This window comes from Poecilia mexicana, unplaced genomic scaffold, assembly GCF_051168715.1.
Source record: "Poecilia mexicana isolate PSO_F unplaced genomic scaffold, ASM5116871v1 scaffold_13, whole genome shotgun sequence".
NCBI lineage: Eukaryota > Metazoa > Chordata > Actinopteri > Cyprinodontiformes > Poeciliidae > Poecilia > Poecilia mexicana.
In genome coordinates, this window is record NW_028263382.1 from 33,833,673 (window position 1) to 33,859,029 (window position 25,357).

The 25,357-nt window shown below is 38.4% G+C and overlaps 1 protein-coding gene across 2 annotated transcripts in view; it reads right to left on the reverse strand.

The window, feature by feature from the left end:
• Positions 1 to 25,357, reverse strand: part of stim1a (stromal interaction molecule 1a) — a 45,100-nt gene that overhangs the window by 14,479 nt on the left and 5,264 nt on the right. For both annotated transcript variants that reach the window (XM_088012092.1, XM_088012091.1), the window contains exons 3-7: positions 19,910 to 20,040; positions 18,125 to 18,239; positions 16,522 to 16,633; positions 15,564 to 15,679; positions 8,365 to 8,542 (exon numbers count right to left, since the gene is read on the reverse strand). In XM_088012092.1, coding sequence (XP_087868218.1) covers positions 8,365 to 8,542; positions 15,564 to 15,679; positions 16,522 to 16,633; positions 18,125 to 18,239; positions 19,910 to 20,040 — 652 coding nt within the window. The remainder of the gene's footprint in view (positions 1 to 8,364; positions 8,543 to 15,563; positions 15,680 to 16,521; positions 16,634 to 18,124; positions 18,240 to 19,909; positions 20,041 to 25,357) is intronic.

A 25,357-nucleotide genomic window follows, 5' to 3' on the forward strand; every position in this document is an offset into this window, starting at 1 on the left:
AAATAAATATTATTTAAAACAAAAAACAACAAAAAGTTCATCTGACGGAGTTGACAGTGCATGACGGAGTTCACACAGAGCTGAGTTGACACAAACTAGTGAATAAAATGAAAAACTTGATACATGTGAAGTAATGCAATTTATGTAAAATATATTAAAATGAATTAATTGCACAATTAAGTGAGATTTGATGACAATTTCACTGAAAGAATCACAAAAAAGTTGACGAAATGCCAAACTACCTCAATTTATATGATGTTACTCTGAAGGAGGCCATATTGTAGCTCATCGAGTCCATGAAAGCTTTACAGTTTACCAAAATTAAGCTTTTATTTCACAAAATTTCATTAAAGTTTTGAAAATTGTCAGTTATGGTGTTGACAAATCATGGTTGTGACAAGCAATTTAGGAATAAAACAGAAGAAAAAACTAAAGAATAACATAAGCTAACCAGAGCTAACAATACGTAGACGCCTCATGGAGCGCTGAGCCGTACGTAAAAGCGTCCGCCACCTTGTATGTGGCAGCAGAGGATCGGAGCTCCTTAAGTCCTGTGCTGTGTGGACTTGTTTCAACCGTTTTACGAAACAAACTGGATTCATTAGGATTACCTTCCCCAGGTAAGGATGAAAGATCAGAATTACTTGACTTTGCAGCCAGAAATTCGCTTTTAAACAACCGAAAAATATGTCCTATGTAGCTAAATTGGCCCGAAATAACCGCTGATTGTTAGCTTAGCAGCTAATGTTTTCACACTGTTTTCTAATGAGAGAGAGCTGATGAAAAACCACTGTTAGAGGAGAAGTTCATTAGAAGCCAGAGGATTTAGTGAGGAAAGATCAGTCAGGATCAGAGCTGGAGCTGCTGTTCTTCAGTCTGTTTCCCAGCTCAGCTTCACCATGTCGGTATTTAGCTATAAAGATGCTACGAGTCAGAGCCCAACATGCTGAAAATGTCTTTTTATGAATGTGAAAGAAACATATACGAAACATATCGTATGTATTTTCTATTACACTTTTGGATAATTTCTCTTTTATCCTTGGCTTTAGCCTGTGAACCAGGACGTCTCAGAAGTCGAGTTCTCCCAGTGTGACCAGCAGACTGAAGCCTGTGGCCAGTGTTCCCAGTATAATAAATAAATGTTTTATTCTTTCACTTTTTGTGTATTTTTAAATATCTCAATCTGAAGTATTACTGTATTAATGTAGCTTATATAATGAAATAAAAAATAATTTACTCTGTTGGAATTATTTTCACTCTTTGCTGTCAATAGCAGAGTTGACATACTGTAAATTATCTGGAAAAAAGTAAGAAAAATATGTAGTTTAATGTTTGACAATGACTGATTTATAAATCAAAAGTCATTTCTCAATAACGTATAAAAAATAAATACAGAAAAATTATTTGTTTCTTGTCTTGAAATGTTAAATGTACATTAAACTATGGAATTATGTAAATATATTCTTCAATAAAACACTGTAAAAGTGTGTCTGTTCATCAATGTCATAAAAATTTTCAGAATCGTTTCTATCAAATAAAACATTGTGCTCTTTAATTTAATTGTGCTCTTTAAAGTTAGAAACGATCTCTTTAGTAATTTCTTTGATTGCCAAATATACAGGTGCTGGTCATAAAATTAGAATATTGTGATAAAGTTCATTATTTTCCATAATGTCATGATAAAAATTAAATTGTCATATATTTTAGATTCATTGCACACCAACTGAAATATTTCAGGTCTTTTATTGTTTTAATTTTGATGATTTTGGCAAACAGCTCATGAAAACCCAAAACCCCTGTCTCAAAAAATTAGAATATTATGAAAAGGTTCTCTGAACGAGCAATAAAAATAATCATCTGAATCAACAAAGTAACTCTAAACACCTGAAAAAGATTCCTGAGGCCTTTAAAAACTCCCAGCCTGGTTCATTACTCAAAACCGCAATCATGGGTCAGACTGCTGACCTGACTGCTGTCCAGAAGGCCATCACTGACATCCTCAAGCAAGAGGGTGAGAAACAAAGAAATTTCTGAACGAATCGGCTGTTTGCAGAGTGTTATATCAAGGCACCTCAGTGGGAAGTCAGTAGGAAGGAAAAAGTGTGGCAGAAAACGCTGCACAACGAGAAGAGGTGACCGGACCCTGAGGACGATTGTGCTCAGGTCCTCTACAGAGGCCTGGGAGCTTGAGGGTTCTGCGCAGTATCTTGGCTGTGCCTAGAACTGCACATTTCTGGACTGAGATGTCTGATGTTGTTCCTGGGATCTGTTTGAGCCACTGCTCCAGTTTGGGGGTGACTGCCCCGAGGGCCCAGATGACCACAGGCACCACTGTGGTCTTCACCTTCCAGGCCTTCTCCAGTTCCTCTCTGAGGCCCTGGTATTTCTCCAGTTTCTCGTGCTCCTTTTTCCTGATGTTGTGGTCACTTGGTATTGCTACATCCACCACAACGGCTTTCCTCTGTTCTTTATCCACCACCACAATGTCCGGTTGGTTCGCCATTACCATCTTGTCTGTCTGGATCTGGAAGTCCCACAGGATCTTAGCTCGGTCATTCTCCACCACCTTTGGGGGTGTTCCCCACTTTGACTTCGGGGCTTCCAGTCCATATTCGGCACAGATGTTCCTGTACACTATGCCCGCCACTTGGTTATGTCGTTCCATGTACACTTTCCCTGCCAGCATCTTGCACCCCTGCTGTTATGTGCTGGACTGTCTCAGAGGCCTCCTTGCACAACCTACACCTTGGGTCTTGTCTGGTGTGGTAGATCTGAGCCTCTATTGCTCTGGTGTTTAGGGCCTGTTCCTGGGCGGCCAGGATGAGGGCCTCTGTGCTGTCCTTGAGTCCAGCTTTCTCCAGCCATTGGTAGGATTTCCTGATATCAGCCACTTCAGTTATTTGTCGGTGGTACATCCCATATACATATACATATATATATATACATATACATATATATATATACATATACATACATATACATATATATACATATACATATATATACATACTAGGGATGTGCCGATCAGGTTTTTTCCTGCCGATACCGATACCGATCACCCATGAGGGCCGATACACCGATACCGATCACCGATACCGATCACATAATTATTATTTATTTATTTTTTATCATAAACACTACCGGTTACATTATGTGGAAAAAGGAACCATGAATTCACCTTAATTTAGACAAACACTTGTTTTTAATAACTTTTTCCAAGAAGAAAACTAAACAAAACAGGCTTTGTGCAAATTGTACTGGTATTGATAATACTATCTTTAACAGACTGAAAACATATGAAGGCTCTGAAGAGGCTAAATAATGCAAAGAGCCAAAATAAAACCTCTCAACATTGCCAAAAAGTTCAAGTATAAAACTTAAAATTCAAAGGCAAAAACAGGATCCATTACAATAAACAATCCAGAGTTACTGAATGAAAACTTCCTGATAGCATGGCGGCTAGCTGATTACTGCTAGCTCTGATTGGCTGTTTCTGACTGAGCGGAGTAATTATGCAGATCAGGGAGGAGATCGATTATTTTTTTAGAGATTATCTGTCTCATGTTAGGACAGCGAAAGTATGTAAACGTATGTAAAATTTATTTTGTTTTAGGTTAGATGCTGCAGCTTTAAGCAGGTTCGGTGTGAGAGTCACTACCAGGTGGAGCAGAAGCGGCGCTCCGTCTGTGAAATATTATTACCTGTAGCGTAGCAGCGGTTCAACAGCGAGAGCAGAACCAGCGTCTTACATCGCAGCTCGAAGACTTAAATAATTTTGCGGGTAATTTGTTTAGCTTTCTGACCGTCATGCTAATCCGGGTGAGTGTTTGTAGCTGTGCGCTGCTTTACCTGCTGTCTGATCCTCCGTATGTCTTTTTTACTGCAGTGAGCCTCGATGTAGCCAAACTCCGTCAAGTATAGCATTGTTTTTATGTTGTATTAGCTTCGTTGTGTTGATGCATTTTTGACCTGCTTCAATTTTCCTCACAACACGCAAACTTCCCCATTCACTCAGTGCGTTATAGTTCCACATCGCTTAGGATTTGTTGTTGCGCGTTTGCGCAGAGTGAAGGAAAGAGGAGACCAGCTGCACAAGCAGGCTGCGAAATGAGAAGCAGGTGATCGGTATCGGTAAAAGAGACAATGATCGCCGATCACCGATCATGCACTTTTTCACGAAAATCGGCCCGATTATGATCGGTGACCGATCGATCGGCACACCTCTAATATATACATATACATATATATATATATATATATATATATATATATATATATATATATGTGTGTGTGTGTGTGTGGGCATATTTGCACACACACAAACTCTTCAGCAGAAAAGAGGAGAAAATTAACCTTACTGTTCAAGACTATATATATATATATATATATATATATATATATATATATATACATACATATATATATATATATATAACATTTCTTATATATTATTCATATATTTGTTATTTGAATAATAAAATATTTTTATTTGTTAATAAATAATATATATATACATATATTTTATTATTTAATATATTGACGTCTGTGTGTGTACATATGTTCATAAATGTTGGTTACTGTATATATAAAAACGATTTATCAAAAGCAATTGTATTATAGGTTCACATTTATTTTCTTTATTCAGAAATTACAATTAAAATATTAAAGCTCCGCGGAGCCTCAAGCGGCCCTCGCAGCCAAGCGCCGCTCAGGCCTATAGCCACCGCGGATGTTCCAGCACCGCCTCCCGCCGGCCACCGCCGACGGTCGCGCGCTGTCCTCCACGCGATCGGCTTTTATGCCTTCGGCAGCGTTCCCTGGCAATGCACCCAAAATCTGGAGCAGATTGGGCCATGTGGCAAGGAGATACAGCTGTTTGATTAACCTAGGGTGCGCGGTGGAATCAAATTGCAATTAAACTCTATTGGGCTCCTTAGAGGTTCACAAGTGTCACTCATAAAACGTCTGGTGCAAATCGGATGATGCGAGTTTAAATAAGAGACGATCGTATGCATATGGCGAGGGATAGCCATTTTTCCACGCCCCCACGGGTCAGTAGGCATTGGCAGAGTTCATCTTCATGTCATTTTATGTCAGTCTGCAAAGCATGAAACCCATATGAATTACAGAGTAAAAGTAAGACATACAGTAGAAAAAACAGGTGACTTCCTGTCGGAAGTGGGCGGGGCTAAGGTGATGTCATCAATCCACCACCTAACTGTGATGAAGGCTGGTCTATAATGAGACATAGAAAGTCTGATGCAGCTGTGACCTCGTATGTGCATGTTATCTCACTTTAATGATTTATGGCGAATAGTCAAAGTTTGGGACGACCAAACTTTGACTCGCATATGGCGAGGGACAGCCATTTTGCCACGCCCCCACGGGTCAGTAGGCATTTACAGAGATCATCATCATCTCATTTTATGTCAGTCTGCACAGGGTTTGAATCCATGACACACCAACATGTTTTAGAGTGTAAAAGTAAGACATACAGTAGAAAAAACAGGTGACTTCCTGTCGGAAGTGGGCGGGGCTAAGGTGATGTCATCAATCGACCACCTAACTGTGATGAGGGCTGGTCTATAATCAGACGTAGAAAGTCTGATGCAGCTGTGACCTCGTATGTGCATGTTATCTCACTTTAATGATTTATGGTGAATAGTCAAAGTTTGGGTCTTAGCCCGCCCACATGCTTTTACATACAAAAATTCCTGTGATAACTTTGGACCTTTATAACTTTGGATAACTCTCTGCTGACTGAGTTTGAAGTCTGTATCTCGAAAGCTGTAGGAGGAGATAGATCAGATGCGACGTCTATGAAATAGAGGAAATGGCGGATTTTGATCCAAAATGGCCGACTTCCTGTTGGGTTTGCACCATGGCTCCAAGAGACTTTTTTGTAGGTCCTGACATGATACACATGTGTACCAAGTTTCATAATTCTAGCTTAAAGCATGGCTTGGGGCTCATTATTTAAAAAGTTCTAGGGGGCGCTGTAGAGAAATTAGGCCACGCCCATCAACGGCTGTTATGGATTCCTTTTCGGTGATGCATAAGGATGAATCCTAGTGAGTTTGGTGCAGCTGGGCTGAACGATGTGGAATCTAGAGCCAAACGTATGGCGGCGGCGTTCCCTCTGTTTCGCCGCGCTGCCATGGCCACGCCCATTACTGAAAACTCTTGGCGCTTTAAAGCAAGTGAGACCAACATGTTATCTGTCATCCAACACAGAATCATCTTGATTAGGTTGAGAGAGCCATAGATGGAGCTTTACATGTCAAAAAAAGGCACTTCCTGTTCTGAGGGGGCGGGGCTTAGATGACGTCAGACTATGATGACATAGGATCGTCAGGCATCCCACCAGGATCACTCATGTCAAGTTTGGTGCAGCTGGGCTCCAAATTGTGGAATGTACAGCCAAACGTATGGCGACGGCGTTACAGGTCATTTTGCCACGCCGCCACGCCCACCTGCTCCATCAAAACCAAACAGGGTTGGAATCCGTTACACACCAACATGTTTTCTGTCTGTGGACACAGTTTCATGTTCATTAGGTCAAAGGGGTCAGATATCGACCGTTCACAGTAAAACATGACACTTCCTGTGCTCAGGGGGCGTGGCCTAAGTGATGTCATCATTTGACCATTGGGTATTGTAGGGGACCTGATGATGATCAATCACTGAAAGTTTGGTGCCTCTGTGAGTTTTTTTGTAAAAGTTATAACCGTTTTCTTTTTCATGGCGACTAGGTGAACTTTGACCCCAGGTAACTCCGCTTAGAAAAAAAAAAAAACGCAAACCTGTAATAACTTTGGATCGGCCATGCCTTATGAACGATCTGACCGAGTTTGAAGCCGATCGATCGAAATCCCTAGGACAAGTTCGATCAAATGCGAACCCTATAAACGTCCAAAATTGGGTCAAAATCGGAACTTCAATCCAAAATGGCCGACATTCTGTGATACTTGCACTATGACATTAACTGTAAATTCTGAGTGTCTTAGGGAGCTCTACAAGTGTACCGAATTTCAAGTCTCTACGATAAAGTAAGTGAATAGGAAAGGGTCTTTTGAAAGTTGCTAGGTGGCAACTTTCTTGTGCGATTTTTCCGGGGACCTTAAAATACGTAATTTTCACGCAGACCTGACGCGTCCGCCAAGTTTGGTGAGTTTTTGAATATGATAAAGCCCCCTAAAAGCCAATTTATTTGGCGGAAGAATAATAATAAGAAGAAGAAGAGTGAAGAATAATAAACACTACGATTACAATAGGCCTTCGCAGCGCTTAGCTGCTCGGGCCTGAAAATTTATGAAAAGTCATAAATGTTGTCTTTGGTGATTGTTTAATTTCCAAATATATTCACGTCTATATGTGAGTGGGTCGATGATGAACATTAGCTAAAAATACTTTGTGGAACGGCATTTTCTGAAGTTCGGTCCATTCATTTGTATTAGCTTACTGGCAGAGATGCCACATTCCATATGGCGGACGCGATTACGTATTGCTGCAACGGGCCGACGCTCCATGAGGCGTCTATGTATTAATGTCTATGGTCATGGGTTCCTCAGAAGTTCTGGTGCCCCCCAATAATGCCTGATTTTTTTTACATTCTTTTCATGTCTGACGGTGTTGACAAAAACTAGGGACAAATTTCAACGGAGTTGGAAAATATCTAAAAATTATTTTTTATTCAATTTATTGATACTTTTATAATTATTTATATGACTACTTATACTTAATTGTCATAATATATAATTTTAGTATTTCTTTAATTGTTTTAAACTATTATAATGTGTTGAGTTCTGCTCCTGGACAAGAGATTTTACAGGCATCATCCACCGACTACAATGTTTAAAATAAAAAAATATTCAGCAAACACAAGAAAAATATACATTGTTGTGCTCACATGACCCAGGTTAGTTTAGTCAGCTATTTGAAAATATATATATTTTGTGTATATTTTATTCAAATTTGGTGCTTTATCCATAGGACCTGTTTTGTCCCTATTCTCAAGAATCACTGATTTTTAATCACAACCTCAAGAGTTACCATTTCACCTCAAAGCTCAATAGAACCAGTATGTGGGTAGTTATTTTCAGTAATGTGGACTGCACTTTGACCTAGTTTTTCCATGGATTTATAATCCACATGGTGCAGTAGTTCATTTTATTTACCCAATTTAAAGAGCAGGTTATGTTTAATTATTTCCTAATATCTTATGTGCTTAACAATCAACCATGACAACAGATATATAATTAATACTGCCCTCTAATCTAACACAATACAAAACTCCAGCCATAGAGGGCAAAGTCCTTGCATCATTGAACAGTGTGCAGTGAGGGTGGTGGGAAGAGCCCTTACTTCTGCTGTAGGTCATGCAAACTCTGCTCAGCCCGCTGGAGACCCTCCAAGTCCTTCATCATTTTCTTCATGTGGTCCTTTGAGTAACGATTCTGGATGTAGGCAAACCAGCAACCGCCCATTCCGATCACTATAGACACCACCAGCATGAAATCTTTCAGGTGGTTGTGTCGATTCACTGAGGGAAATAGAACAAAACAAGATTCATTTTAGTCTAAGCCCATCACTATAACTAATTTTGCTGGACAATAAATTGCCCCAGTAATTATCCTGATGAGTTATAACATTGTTTTGGAACAATTTTCAAGTAATATATTGAAAATGGCATAATATTGCACATTTGCTCTTTCAAATTTAAGTATTTTGGTCTTTCAAAGATCAATAAACTTAAATTTTATAACGAACATTTAAACTGGAAGATATTTAAAACTCCAAAATGAAACAACCAAAAACAATAAATAAAATGGAAATAAAAACTAAACCAAAATTGCAAATAAAATGGATTATGAAGTCTCTGTAAACAATATTGCCCTTAACCCTCCTGCTATGTTGCGGGTCAAAATGACCCGTTTTAAAGTTTTTTTTTTTTTTTTTTTTTTTTAAATAGAAGTATTTTTTCTGCATGACACTTTTTCTATTTGTCTTAATAGGTGCACTCTATGTATAAAATGAAAATGGTTCATTTTACACATTTACATCCTTGCGTCTACTTGTTACATAGATACTTTTCGGGCGCGCGCGAACATGCAGGTTTAAACTGGAAAGCCAGCTGGAGGATCATCTTCGGGACTCATTTGTCTTGATTTTAATCAGCGGGTCAATTTGACCCAGAGCAGAATAGTATCTCAAGTTCAATTATAAAGATCACCCCTTCAAACAAAAAAAATCTAAATGCAATATAAAAATTTTTACAAAAAATCACTTTCAAGGATAATTAGTGTAATTTTGTGTTTAGGTTTTTTCAGTGGGCATAAAAAATATGAATCACATTTTTTTTTATGTCCAAATGAGTAAATTGACGTCATTGATCCTTTATTTGTGAGAAATAAAAAAAACATCATTGCACAAATATTGATTGAAATGGTTAGCATTGGAGTTAATAATCGGATACAAAAAAGTTTGAGGATTTTTTTTGTTTCTGATTACAATCTAATTACCTTAAAAATGGTCATTTTTAATTGGTTTTATGCATGTTTTGTCATGGCTGCTGACAAAACACTATCAAGAGGTTAAGTCACAATAGGTCATTGCTATATTAATAGAAAGCTAAATGGAAGAAAAGTCATGAATAGTCACTATGAGGCCCTGCACATTTTATGTAGTAATTCATGAAAGAAACCTTCATCAGGTATGGACTGCATATATGAACCAGAGGTCACGCCAGACTTTTTTGTTCTCCGTCATTTTGACCAACAGGATTTAAAAAAAAATCGGTCATGTACTATTTTCACCCGTCAAATTATAATCACATTAACATTGGCTATTTAACCGCATTTTATGCGGTTTAGTTAATATTCAGCTAGTTGAACCGTGAATCCAGATCCCATCAGACATAAAGCAGATGAACGGATCTAACTTTTTCTCCGAAGTGACAAAAACCACTGACTATGGTCCCAATAACTTATAATAAAATAAACGACTCCACTTAAATTACATCACTTCACCTGCTGAGGTCTGAACTCACAGCCTCAAAAAATTCCTCCTGGTTCGCATCTGCGGAGAAATTTGCGCTTGTTCATCGGTCAGTTGAATCTGTCTCATCCAAACCGATCAGTTGAACTTTTTTTTTTAACCCTGTGCGGTCCGGATGTGCGCTTTTATGAGGATTTTTTATTTTTTGCGTGGTTTCACTTCCCTGAAATGTACAGATGTTACATCTGCCGCGCTTCTGAGCTCCACTCTCTTTCTGGGCACGGGAGGGTAACGTATTCAGCTCCATTTGTTAAAACCGCAGGATGAGTTAAGTTTAATTCTTCGCAGCAGCAGAGACACGTCCGCATTGGTTGGACTGCGCATGTTACGGTCTAATTAATTTCTGCACTTTTATTTATTTCCTCAAGATAAACTGCCCGCTCCTCTGTTTAGACTATAAATGAATTAACACAAGATTGCATTCTCTTTAGTTTTCTCTGTTCTGTATGTAATGGAGACTGAAATTAAACGTGCCATTTCTACCAAAGGTTTCTAATGCGCTTCTGAACCAGATGCACTCCAAGGCGTCCGGTCCATAACTCTTCAACACGCCGTCAGCTCCTGGTCAGAAAGACCCATTTAGTTCAGTGTCCATGAGATGATATTCAGAAAGGATTTTTATTAATTGATTTTAGTTACCTCTGCGATTAACTCTGCGTAAAGTCTGTAATGTGTCCGCATGTGTGCCAGTTAAGGGTGTTAATTATAATCTGTCAGATGACCGATGGGCTTTAAATTTTCCCGTCGTTTAAAAAAATAACCGGTCAAATACGTAAAATATTCCGTTAACGCGACCTCTGATATGAACATACTTTTCAGTAGCCCCACATTTCTTTATGAAAATTATTGAGTGTGACAACAAAATTTTCAGAAAAAAATAAACACATTTTGATCTTTTATTAGTTGTAATCAAACTGTAAAGACTAATTAACCATTATGCATTTACATATTGTATGAAACAGTCTCACTTTTGAACAAAATCAACTTTTTCAGTCATATTTTAATTGAGATGCAGCTGCTGAGGTGCAAACAAAATCTACATCATAAGTTAAGGCTTTGGAACAATGTGCAAGCTTCACAAGGATGTGGTGTAAAGAACATGTCAAAGTCAAAGTGCAACAAGTGTTGTGGATTGACACAAATGGGGTCAGCGTCACATATTTAGGTTGCGGTGACAGGGGCTAAATTAAAAAGAAAAACAAAAATCCAGCAGTGTGAACTGCAGATAAAAGAGGCTACTTAAGTCCAGGAATCAACGCTTGCATTCAGCAGAAAACTTATGTTGGTATATTTAATGAGCTATGGGTCAAAGCTACAATTAATTTAATCATTGAAAGTGTAATAATCCTGCTAATATAAAGAGCCAAAGCCATCAGAACTAATGCCAGGTTAAAAATTAATGTTGCTTTTTGTGAAAAGCTTCAAATTAAGTTCAGATCAATCTTCTACCAGACACACAAGTGGCTAGTTAGATCCCCACCCATGCAACAGTCACAAAGCCATCCACAAAAACAATGTCTATTGAATGTTACAAGTTGAGGCAAGCCCCCCCCGGTAAAATCTGATTAAGGGCATGCAAGTACATCAAAATTATGATTTTTACTTCCTGGAGTAACACAAAAGACTAGGAAAGTCCACAAGTAAATGCCAGAATAAAAAGAGGTCATGAGAAACATACTTTTGTTTGACCTCTCAAGGAAACGTATAGTTTTGGATGAATGCATACATCGTATTGCGTGTGATTTAAAAAAGAAGACCCTTCCTCAAAAGTGTTTAGGAGGTTAATCTATCAATGTCCATTAAAGTCCCACATGAAGCAACAAGACCTTTAAAACTGAGACTCAATGTTTTTATACCTGCTTGTAATTCTAGAGATTAGATAAATAATGTGCACTGCAACTGAGCGCAGGAGCTTATTAGCCTGGTAAAAAACTTCATAAAAGGGTCTGGAGTCTCTGCTCTTCAGAAAGGATTGCTTCCTGGAGGCGTGGACTCTGTTGAAGTTTGAAACTTGAACCAATCGCTAATGTTTGGGTGTGATGCCAAATGTTATGCTAGACCACGGTATGAGTCTTAATGAAACTTGCCTGCACTGTCAACAACCATCCTCCATTGCGAAGGAAGAAGTGCCGAGCCGAACGTTTGATGTCGTTTCAATATTTGGAACAACATCAAACACTGACTGAATGTTCACTTCCTCCACTGCCTTTGCCCAAATGCAGGCAGACTACAGTTATAAAACAGTGCAAAAAATCTTCCTCATCATTCACAACTTCTTCTGTTCGCTGATTGGCCTGGTTGAAATTCTACCAGAGCAATCCAAGTCAATGGGTTAAATCCCAGATGGAGCAGTGAAGGGAAATGAGAATTAAGCAGAACTGCATAGGAAGGAAACAGCCAGGGTAGAAGCTTATAAATTTAAAATTATATAAAATTCCTCACATCTAATAGCCTTAAACTGGGTACAGACTTTCCCCTTTCGTATGACAATGGGGCTTGTGCTACTATATCATCTTAAATCCTGTTATGTCTTTGAACAAAAAGTGGATTGATTTCTCTATGAACAAATAGGTAGAGAAAACAGGAAGATATTGCACATGACTGACCTTACCAAGTACAGGCAACACAAGAAGATCATCATCTTTAGAGAATGTGGAAGCTCAACCAAGCCCATGTGAATAAGATGGCTTTTTTTCTCACCCAATGAAAACAGTGCCTGCATTGGGGACACTTTTAGGTATAGGTTTATGAATCAATTACAATCTGAGATTAAGCAAAGTCATAACCCAAACCCAAGGAATTAGGACAACAGTTAGGACAAGGCTACCACAGATAGCGTCAGCAAGAAGTGAACAAATAGATTATGATGCATCAATATGTGTCATGAGCACAAATGTTATGTCCTAAGAAAACGCTAATTTTGCAGTGTTTTTTAATTTCTAAGTGAACATCTCCTAAGCATCACCACAATATCATTACAACAGGAACAAAAAGCCTGGACATATACTACTACTTAAATCATTAGCCAACACTGACTGCAGTCCAAGCAGTTCTTCATGATATAAATATTGTCTACACCATTGCAGCATTAATTTGCAATTTAAGGTGCAAAACACAGATTTGACCTTTTATGAGTCCACTGCCAATACAATGCATCTGCAGATGTCACCAGACAATGTTGAATCAATAACTGTCCTCTTCAAGTGAATCTCCTGCATGTTTAGTCACAGTAATTAGGTTCAGCTGTCACTGTTTATTTCCTCTGTCTGAGCCAAATGAAGGAGATAATATTTAACTGCAATCGCAGTCAGATAGGATCACTACTTGTATTTCCCTTCCATGGAGAGTCAGCATGCAGCTTCAGTTGTTATAGCTGGAAACTAGTGAACAGGCCTGAAAACTGGGTGTGGTGATGGACTCAGATCTGAACCTTCAAAGACAAATAAGTATAAAATCAGCCGTCTATCACCTAAAGAACTTTCCCAGGACAGATGATCCAGCAAGATTGAGAAAAACTCATCCACAGGTTTATCTTTAATCACACCGATTACTGCAGCAATGTATTCACAGGTCTGCCTAAATAAATTCTCAAAAAGGCAGCTCCATCTGACCTACAGTTGAGCATCAAGACCTGCTGCTTGTCAGGCAACACTCCCTTTGACTTCCTTCATGTCAATGGTAAAGTCACCACAGAAATTGTCCGTTTATGAACTGTAATGGGGGCTGGATACTTTAATCAACTGGCATCTTTCAACAACCATGCTTCCCTGCCCCCTTTCTGTACCTATCATGAATTTCAAACCTGCTCACATCAGAGAGGAAAAAAGTAGGTACTAAATGATGATACTCTGTACAGAGGTGGAGCATTGTGGCCGACTTGGATCAGTTTCTCAGCTGGTACATGTCCTTGATAGATGTTCATACTGCTCTGTCTAATCTAAGTAATCTGCCATTACATGCAATCAACAACACATGTAAACTCTATCTAAAAGGCCATTAATGCACAAATCATACTTAAGTGGCAACACGAGTGAAAACAACCAGCCCCAGATTTGTTTGGGTTAATCATTACCTAACAGTTACATAACAGTCCACCCCTTTAGCCACAACCTTTTGTAAAATATGTCTTATAATGCTGCTGCTCGCTACAGTTAGTCTGTCAGCTGGACTATTTGTGGAAGCTACTTGCTTTGACAAGCTGTCAAAGACAGACAGTCCTTGCTAATGTCTTCCTTAAGGCGTTAGGGAGTAGGAGGGGGGTGGGAACACAACCACAATAACACATGCCAGAAACAGACCATTACACACAGAGTTCCTGTTCAAGCTTTGTCCAGGGCTGGTGCTTGCTTTCTTGGAAGGCTCATTAAATCTTCTTAAAGTTCATTAGGGATTAGATGAGCTCCTGTTGGAGCTCATCTAATCCCTAATCATATAATATAATCCAAAGATACTGTCCTAAATGATACTTCAGTTTCTTTTTCTTAGCTTAATCATTTAACATTATAAAAATAGATTTTTTTTCTGATGTTAAACATAATTTTCCAACTTGCGCTGGAAATCTACCAAGGATTTGTTTGCCGTCTTTATTATATTATAATACGTATAATAGCTTTAAGCTATAATAGCTCGAAGCACGCCATGTTCAAAAGGAATAGCAACCTGAACGGTTTTAGTTTGTGAATGGAGAAGTAGAGTGACACCAGAGAGGAAGAGAAAGGGAATGAGAATTGTGTTTGTCAATGACAGTCATCTGGAGCACACACACAGTGTGGTTCATAACACCCTGAGACTCGTACAAAGGGTTTTGCATATCAAAAGATGGGTGGTGCAAGAGAATAAAAGATAAGGATGGCTTATGAATACATGGTTGAAGAAAATAAAGTATTTGAAAAATAATCTTTGACTATCGTATTTTCCAGACTATAGAGCTCACCTCACCATAAGCCGCACCTACAAATTTTTTGACAAAAAAAAAAAAAAAAAAAAAAAAACTGGAAACGGAATCCACACTCTGGATTATAAGTCGCCTGTGATTCTGCCGCTCTCGGTTTTCACACTTAATAAATCTGCTGGATTCATCAAGGACGCAGCCCTCTGTCTTCAACACCAAACCATGGACTCGTTCATGACGTGCAGCGGCTCCATTTCCCTCCTGTACTGCCAGATCAATAGCCCTCAACTTAAAAGTGCTATCTTTTTCTTCGTGTGGTTTCCATGATGAGGGCGTATGAGTTGGAAGAAATATCTCCGTCATGCCTGCTGCTAGCATGTGCTTGTTCTAAATGAAAATCAGCTCTTTCTTCTTTGATTTGCAATGTTGACTTCCAATGATTCACTTCCTGCTAAAGAGCCCCCTGGCGATTGAAGAAAAATCCACAGAAAAGCCACATTGGGCTATAAGCCACATGGTTCAAAGTGTGGGGAAAATGTAGTGGCTTATAGTCCGAAAAGTACGGTAGATAAAAGTACAGATTAAAACAACTGACAATGAGAAAACAACTACATACTGAGGGGTGGTCCAAAAAGCACCGTGTCCAAAGCTTTCAGCTGAAGTTTCTGCACATGGCTGCGGTCCAGAATCTTCAGAATGGAGACTGTCAGAGTGGTGTTCTTCACAGCCAGCCTGAGAGAGAGCAGACACATCTTCACTGTGCAGGAAATAGGAAGAAGGAAGCAAAAGGCGTTATCCATTTTCAGCTGTGTCAAGTGATTCTACACTATTTCCAAGCTCATCCCTTTTTAAAGCAATGATTGTTAAGTAATCAGTGGTTTACAAATCATTTTTTACAAGTCTAGTCTTCAGTTGCTAACATTTGAAATGAACATTTTTGGATCAAATTCATAACAATTGCTGTGTCTCTAACCCTGTATTGCTCCAAATTAAGATTCCAAACCTGTACATTTGGTTTCTAAGACTACATGAACACTAAAACGTCTAAAGGCTCCTTTCTAATATTTTGAAAACTGATGAAATGTTATATTTACCCAATTGGAAATATAAATAGGCATTTATCCTCAAAGAAAATCAGTAGAAATAGGCTAAAACTTGGTAATGCTTCATTTCTGAATGAATCAACCAAAGTCATTACAGGGACAAAAAAAAAAAAAAAAAAAAAAAAAAAAAAGAATAAAATTCTTTATCATGTCCACTCAATTATATGTTGCACTTAATTTGGTTTGGAAGCTTTTCTTCTCTTCACTATAAGCTTGAGAAATTTCAGTAACTGAAACCGTTTTCTTAATTCACATTATAAGACCTTTGTTGTTGATTCTAAAAAAAATTATGATGTTCAAATTTCAGATATAAATGAAATCACAATGACCCAGGTAAGCCATCAATAAATAAAAGTGTTGAACTTCTGAGAATAAGTCAAGTTTCAAGTCTTTGGGACACATATCTGTGTTGAGTCTGAAATCTAATCTTTGTAACTTAAGCTCGATTCAGCTGGCCCCCTCTAGTCTTACCTTGGCATAACACTTCCATTGAAAGCCAGCTTGCGAAATGCATCCACATACTGAGGTAATTCTACATAGGTGATGAGCCATTCCACCACTTCATCTACTGTCCAATTATACACTGAAAAGAAAAACAATGACTCAGATGAAGTTGTTGTCTTTTACAAAATCAGAGTGTGAAGACAAAAGACATTCCTGCAACCAAGAATTGAAAAGACATAGAGAATCTTCAGCTAAGAAAATATTTACTGATGTCTGAGATGGAAGCCTTGGGGAACTCTTGTATTTTTTTAAATGATGCAGTACTATGATAATAATTAAAAAAGGGCAAATTTTCCTTGCAACTTCTACGCAGAATCAAAAACACCTGCTGTCTAGGCTGACACATTACATTTAAAGGAAAGAAAAAAAAAAAAAAGCTCAACCCAAAATCTCCAGAGCATTAACTAAGGGAGCACTACAAGCAGAGAAAATGGGGCTCTGAGCTACATGAATACAGCAGAAGCTCTCTGTACCAGACAGAGAAGCCAAACTGATAATTTCAAAGAGGAGAGAGTGGAAATGGATTTTGTGCTGACAGAGTCAATGATGTCCACTCTGCCACTATCTGCAGCTGATAAGACCACCGTTCCTTAGCCCACATGAATCTAATCAACTGCTCTGCTGCTTCATTAGGAGAGTGAGATGCTTCACAAGTGTATGTGAGCTTAATTGTGAATCTGTTAGGTTGTTAAGGAACGTTCTTAAATGTAATTTCTTTAGCTGCGTTTCTACAACAAATGTATGCAAAATTTTGTCGATATTCTGCCAATGTTGAAGAAATTTTGCAATTGCGGTATTTCTATTAAATAAGACATGCAATTAAAATTACACATCAATAAGTTTGTTCATTAAAAATCATGGCAGTGACGGATGTAAAGTATTGCATGAGATATAATCATATTCCAGCCATAGCGCCATCAGAGGAGATGTAGGTGTCTTAGTGAGACGTAGTGACAAGTACCTTATACTTGGGAGTGGCGTTTTTGTTAAATTGTAGTCAGGCATTTTATTGATGAACTATTGATTCAAACTTTCAAATGACAAACCCAATTTTTGATAAACTGTGCGAAGCTGTGGAGCTCTGGATACAAACTGGTGTGATTAGTGTGATGTGAAAAAAGTCTTTCCTTGGCAGTTTTGCAAAACACACCAATTTTGATAAAGCTAAAATATTCTACCCCTTACTAAAGTTCTGAAATTTGGCAGGTAAGTGAATTTATTTTCATAATTCCAATTTGTGAAATTTTATGATCAATAGAAGCATAAGTATTGATAAAAAACTGTATTAAGGGTGACATAGAACAATAATAAATAAAACTGATTTTTTTTTCCCAGTCTCTCTTCCATACACTGACCCCATCCTGAATCGTGAAACACAAGTTTCATCTAAGGACAGCTGGTCCTCAGGATTATTCTAAGTGAATGGCGAGCATTCTAGCAGGAAAAGAACATAACACTTAAAGAATGGTTTTGGTTCTTAGTTTAGTACAATTCCAAAGAACAGCAGCAACAAAAACAAAAACAGAAAAAAAAACAAAAAAACATTTGAAGCACAGCCTTAAAGCAGTACCTTCAGAACCCTTCCAGGCGTTCCACAAGTCTTCCACACTGATAAACTGGTCATCGCCATGGAAACTGTTATGCTTGGCTTTGGGGTCGTGGTAGTTAAGATCTTCTCGAAGGAACTGCAGGATGACAAGGATTCTTGTAGCCATTACAAAAAGAGATATTTTACAGTGTAAAACAGCACAACGTAAATGCACTCTTAAGACTGAGTGGAATAAAAGCATTAGAGTCAGGGTCGCACCGATATAAAAATGTGAGCAAAGCACCCCCACAATCCTCTATTATTGCATCTCTATTATTGTCACCCGATCTTTTCCCCAACGACTAAAACAATCATACATGAATACAATAAGAAGCTTGAGCCTAGCCTCTGTACCCAACAACAGCATTCTTCTTGCAGTCTCATGGCATCCTGCACTGATCCGAGAAGTTCCCCTTTTTCTTCTTCCCTGCATATTCCACTGACATGCATGCAGGACAGCCATGCAGTTTGCACTACCAACCATAATTTCCTATTTAGCATTACAATCTCCATGAACACAATTGTTGTGAGTTTTAGGTAGTGGAAGAGAAGTAAGTCAGTTGTTATTTTTTCTGAAGCAGCATTTAAATGTAATACAGCTGAAATCTTAGAGTAATGGTATGGGACATTCTCCTGTCCATCGGTTTTCTTACAAATGTGTTCCAGTTTTCTGATACACATTTCACTAAAATGCATAATGTCACACTGCTCAATCATCTCAAACTAACTGTTGAAGATGACTGTACTCCAGTGTATCTGCAGCCACCAGATACCAATGTAACAGAGCCTCTTGGGGATGCAGAGAAGCAAGAAGCTGCCATCATGACGGCACTGGAAACAAATCTGCAGCAACTGCATGGTGGCATCATGACAATGTGGACCAAAATATTTCAGGAATGTTTCCAACACGTTCTGGTGCGGTTAGAAACTCAATACAAGCAAAATGTACTGAATAAGATGACTACTGAGTGTATGTTACTTATTTACTGCTAATACGTTTTGCTTTAGAAACAAAATTCAAAGCATTATTTGATTTACTTTGATCCTGTCATCTAATGTTCAGGTTCATTTTACTGTAACTTCAATTTTACTCCAAAAATTGTTTTTCTGTAAAGAAAATTGGATCTAAAACTGATTATTTTATTTCACCAACTTATAAACACAACCACTTTAAAACCCACTAGAATGGTAGTTGCCACCTGACTGGCTCCACAGCCTCACTAATGAATCTTCACTAGACTGTACACCCACTGAACCACCGACACTCTTTTTAAAATGAGCCCCATATAGCACTCCCACTGCAGTGTAGTCAACAGACGTGAAAGACAGTAATAAGCCCTGATGCTGTTCCTTCTTGATAAAATGATGTAGGAAGATTTAATGACTGTGTGGTGATTGTAAGATCTTTGTGCAACAGAAAATAAATTCACTTTGAGCAATATGATCAAGATCTACAACCTGTTCTTAAAATCCAGCTTCCTTAATATTGATGAAAAAAAGTATTGGTTCCATTTGCAGATTATTTCACTTATAATAAGTGAGCTTGAGCTCAATAAGTGATCTTAAGCTCACTTATTTTAAGTGAGCTTATTTCACTTATAGCAAGTGAAATAAGACGTCTTCCCCCTTGTTACAAATGAAAACAATCTTGATGAAAAGTTACTTCTAAGTTAGATTTAACTTATTCCAAGTGTGCTAAGATATTTGCACTAGAAGCTAGACAAAAGAAAATATGTGGTAAGATTTTGCAGTGTATCGAGTACTTACGCCATCAGTCTCTACTACATCTACGTTGCCGTTTGCATCATCGTCCATCTGCTTATGGATACTACGGATGGCCTCATAGGTGAGAACGGCATTGTCATCTTTGCATAGTGGTTCATCAATACGACAAAAATCTGAAAGAAAAAGAAGATTCAACATTGGACTCATTGGACATTGGGTTGCACTTTTCCTCCAGGCTCTGGAGGACTATACTTTCATTTGAAAAGAGAACCTTTGACCCAGGAGGAGCAATCCAGCCACCCAGATAAGGTGTGTGTAGAGCAGTGGTCCCCAAACTTTTTCCTGTGAGGACCACATAACTTTTCCCTTCTCTGGTGGGGGGCCTGAAATTGTTGACGGGTGGGGGGGGTGCGTTTCTCGATCGATTTTTACCCAGAAAGCACATGGGCAAAAACCATAAGTGAAACGGTCACTGGGACTAACTAGTATATATTCCATTGAGGGAATGTAACTAATATATTGATTTCTCATATGTTAACATAAAGGCTCGTTTTGAAGTATAAGTTGCTACTTACAGGCATTGCTTCGAAGAATTCAACCTGGAATGCAGGGTTCATAACAGACACGTGTGTTCATCTGCTCTACCGCTAGCAAACAACCGTACTGATTAAATAACATAAAAGTCAAGCAGTTCCCTAAAAGTCCAACAGATGGCAGCAATGCGCCATGCAGAACAAAACACCCACAGTTTACAGGACACACTTCCTGCTAAAGAGCCCCCTGGTGGTTGAAGAAAAATCCACATATAAACCAGAAAATACAATAAATGGAAAAAAAAAATCTGAATGCTCTCTGGTATTGTTCAGGGGGCCGGACCAAATGTGGAGGCGGGCCGTAGTTTGGGGACCCCTGGTGTAGAGCATCTGGTTCAGAAGTAGCTTAACGCAAGCAATGTGACAGTAATACTCCATGTTCTATACACAGTTACATGTAGAGGCTCTGCAGAAACAGCCATCATCCACAGTGGTAAAGAAAAACCATTTAAGGATCTTGAACAGGTTTTCTTTCTAAATCCTCAAACGGCTTTGATTATCTCATTTACATGCGCACCTTTTTTTCTTCACAGTTTTTCCTAACAATTAACTTTCCATTAGCTCAAAATTAACAAATAATATGCATGATGAATCCATATGCACTTTTTCTTACTTTTGGCACTGACTAGAAGTACTGAAATAAATTAATTTTAAATTACATTCTAAATTATAGATTTAGTATCCAGACAAGCCGAATATGAAAAAAATGTTTTGAACATCATTTGTAGTGTATCCCAGCTCTTTCTTTTAAAATAATACATAATTCCACCAGTTTTAATTTTCTTTTAACTTTGGAAAAATGCCAGAAGCTTCCCCAAAGAGGCTCTGTCCTGCTAAAATAACTAAGGACTAAATTCCTCGGCTGCAGAGAAAGTATTGTTTATACAAGGCATTTCAGTCAAAGTCTCTGTGTTGCAAAGAACCCAAGTATTGTCTGAATGCATCGGCCAGAAACAGCTGCAAACGAATCATTGTCAGATCTAAAATAGCTGTTGTTTGAAAGTTTGGAACTTTAATAATCAACTTTATCCATAAACATAGAGGTTAAAGGCATCAAGTGAAAAGTTTCTGTGGGCAGAGGGTTTTAATTATTGCTGAATAATTCTCAAATAGTTGACTTTTATGATTAGCCCCTCTACCCTCTGAGTCCTTGTTGTTCTTCCTGTGTTACTAGAAATCTTGAACCATCAATCTGAGAGGGAAAGAAAAGAAAAAAAATACATTTTGGCTCTCTCCACAGACTCGGGAGTCGTTATTATGACAATGGATATTACAAAGTGTTAATTACGGAGAACATTTTCGGCAGTGTTGTGGTCAAGACCACCTAACCCGAGACCAAGACAAGACCAAGACCAGAGTGTATCGAGACCGAGACAAGACCAAGACTTTTAGGGTCCGAGACCAAGTCAAGACCAAGGCCGAGGGAAGTCGAGACCGAGTCAAGGCCAAGACCAGCGTCCCACGCTACATGATACAATAAAATGTGAAATATGATCAAAATTACTTCTCAAATTGATCTGAAAGATCCATATTCCCATAAAAACACCTAGATATTAAATACTTAATAAATTTAACCAATATTAAAATCTCTGTGGAACGATCCGCGGTGCTCTCGTGCCATCCCTAAAGATAACGTCCTGGGTGTTTGTCCATGTTGCTCATGTCAGAAACCACCACTGTCTGCACCATTAAACATAGCAATTGAGGCAATGCCCTGACGGTAAATAACGCTCAACTATGAACACTGACCAAGGAGCAACAAGCAAGAAGTAACCAATCACAAGACGCTCACCGTGACTGTTCTCAACCTCTCTCCCGCTACATGAAGCCAGGTAGTCTGACACCATGGCAGACTACCATTACAGCTGCCACTTTGAACGAAAACAATCAAAGAGCAATGTGCATGCTCTGTGTGCTCTTTCGTTCTTGTGTTTTATTTATTTAATTAAAAATGTATATAATTAAGTAAAATAATGATAGCTACTGTAGTGTATGCAGAGGATTACAAGAACAAAGAAGAGTGTTCTGTCAGGTCAGCATATGCTGTCAGATCGTCATACGCTTAGAACGAACTCATGGCTATATCTGTCAGACACGTCATTACCATATAATTTTATTTAATTAGCAACATAGAATCATGACGTAGATCATCATACACTTTATTAACAGTTGTATGGCATCCTGACTTAGCTTGTATGGCATCCTGACTTAGCGGTTAAGTAGGTTAATGAGTTTTACTCATTAACCGTAGTTGACTGCAGCTGCAGCCAGACCCTGCTTTAAATACAATTTGAAAGCACGACAACGCATATCTATATAGTTATCATGGAAAACAATTTAATGACTTTTTTTTGTCATAACTTGTTGTATATGGTGAACTGACAACTCCTCTGATTGTTGGACTTCTTAATACGCAGGCATGGTACTAACTGCATGTATGCTATTCTGACAGCGTATGGTTCTATTAGATAATAGAACGACTCTCAGTGACACTCCCGTCCTATCTAATAAGTAAAGAGACGAGCAGATGAATCGTACTGTTCCTGAATGTCACATCAATATATTGCACTTTTGGACACAGCGTTGTCCCATATATGCGACAAGTCAGTCAACATCTCCGCACAATAATTCAGCGCAGTGAGTGACAACCGTCTTAAATCACAAATAACGTGTCTCTGTACAGCTAGCTTTGCTAACATCACGTCAACGGAGCTTACCTTTCTTTGAGCTACTTTTCTAAGTGACGAAAAAAGTTAGACATTGTCCCCACCGTCTGTGAAAGCGAAGCGCTGCTGAGTTGGCTGTGGCCATCAGATTTCTTATGATTTATGCAGCGCTATTCCATTACTGACGATTAGTCATGCATCTTCTGCCGCTCATAGAAAACAACTGCGCATGTCTCAGAGCGCCGCGTGCGAGTGAAAGGTGGGGAGGGGGAGCAGAAACAGAAACACGTAACTGGCAAGTCACCTTATTGGTTGGATTTTAATCGGTGCGTTTTGTATCCAGTGAAAACAAAGATGTTAACAAATAAAGTGGACAGTATGCTGTACGTCTAGTGATATTTTCACAGTTGCGGTCTCGACTGGTCTTGAAATAAAATGCCGAGTCCTCAGCGTCCGAGACCGAGACAAGACCGAGACCAAATGGGGTCGAGTTTGAGACGAGACCGAGACTATCAATAAATGGTCTCGAGACCGGTCTCGAGTACTACAACACTGATTTTCGCATTATAATAATGTCATTATACAGTATAGTGCATTTCGAGATTTCTTTTGTTCTTACATTTTTTGATTATTTAAATGCTTCACATTAAATAATTGTTAACACTTCATTTGACGGGGAGCGCAGACTGACACGACACTGTCAAAAACACAAAGAAGTCTTTATGAATGTTTATGACAGTTGTCATGAAGTGTCATTCGGTAAATTATGAAACTTTTAATGCAAAGTTGCTCTAAAAGTTGCATTAAAAGTCCATTAAAAGTGCCAACTTTGCATTAAATTGTCATTATTTATAAAATCATGCAAAGTATGCACTTTTAATGGACTTTTAATGCAACTTTTAGAGCAACTTTGCATTAAAAAAGTGTCATTATTTACCGAATGACACTTCATGACAACTGTCAAACATTCATAAAGTCTTCTTCATATTCATTACAGATGTTATGTCATGTTTATGACAGTGTCATGTCAGTCTTATGCACACCCCGTCAAATAAAGTGTTACCAAATAATTTTTAACATTAGTGAAAGAAAACCTAAGTAAATACAAAAATGCTGTTTCCAAATAGTGATTTTATTTACGGAAGGAAAAAAACAGTTATCCAAACTAACCTGACCCTGTGGACACGTTGCATGTTATTGTTTACATAAGGAAACTAATAACTGTTCTTTTACACGGCATCCATAACCACGCTGCTGCGGCAAAACAATTCCATTAACAAAATGAAACCTGGACATGTAGGTATTATTAATTTAGTGCAGCAAAGGGAAAAACAATGCAGAAAAACTGTTGAAGAATAACTCAAAGCCATTCACATTTTTCCTTTGACTCTCAAATCTGTTGCTATAGAAACTGACTGACAACAGCTCCACTTGTATATTAGAATTCAGCAGGAAAAACACACAAACATTTCCCTCACAAAGAACAGAACATTCAGTCCGTTACAGTGCTATGTTCTCAGGCTTGATGTTTATTTTGCGATCATTAATAAGTGATTGTCTGAACACAGCAGTTGACTAGCTAATTTAAACACCTGTGCTACTGATGATCTGTCAGAGAGTTAGTGTGTGGGTCACCTTTTTTTATTTTACTGAAATGAAAGAGTTCTACAGCACACCTACATGTTAAGATCATCAAAGTCAAGCTAGCATAGCTGACCTACTTCTCTCTCTCCCTCACTATATTTTTTAATTGACACTTTTCACTGAGTTGTTCTGTGAAACACACACACACACCCCGGTACCACCACCTATCACAATAGACATCGGGATACAAATATTATGCCATGTCGTGCATCCTTAGACTGAATGTATAGCATTGCTGGTTTATACTGCAGTCCAATCGATTCTGTTAACATTGATGCAAAGTCAGTAATACTGCGCCAATGCTAACTCTGCAGCACTAATCTGCATTATTTTATATGTTTTTCTGTCTTTAAGGAGGCACTATTTCGCAATGGCTGGCCACACTTGGAAAAGTTCACCACTACTGCATATTTTCTTTACTTTTTTCTCACTGTGGTTAACTGGAGCTCTAAGCTTTAGAAATGGCTTTGTAAGGTTATTTTAGACAAAAAATTGGCAATGTATCAATAATAGTTTTTCACCTGTTGCTGAATTTGTTTTGATCACCTGTTGCTGAATTTGTTCTACTTTTGAGATATTTTTTTTCC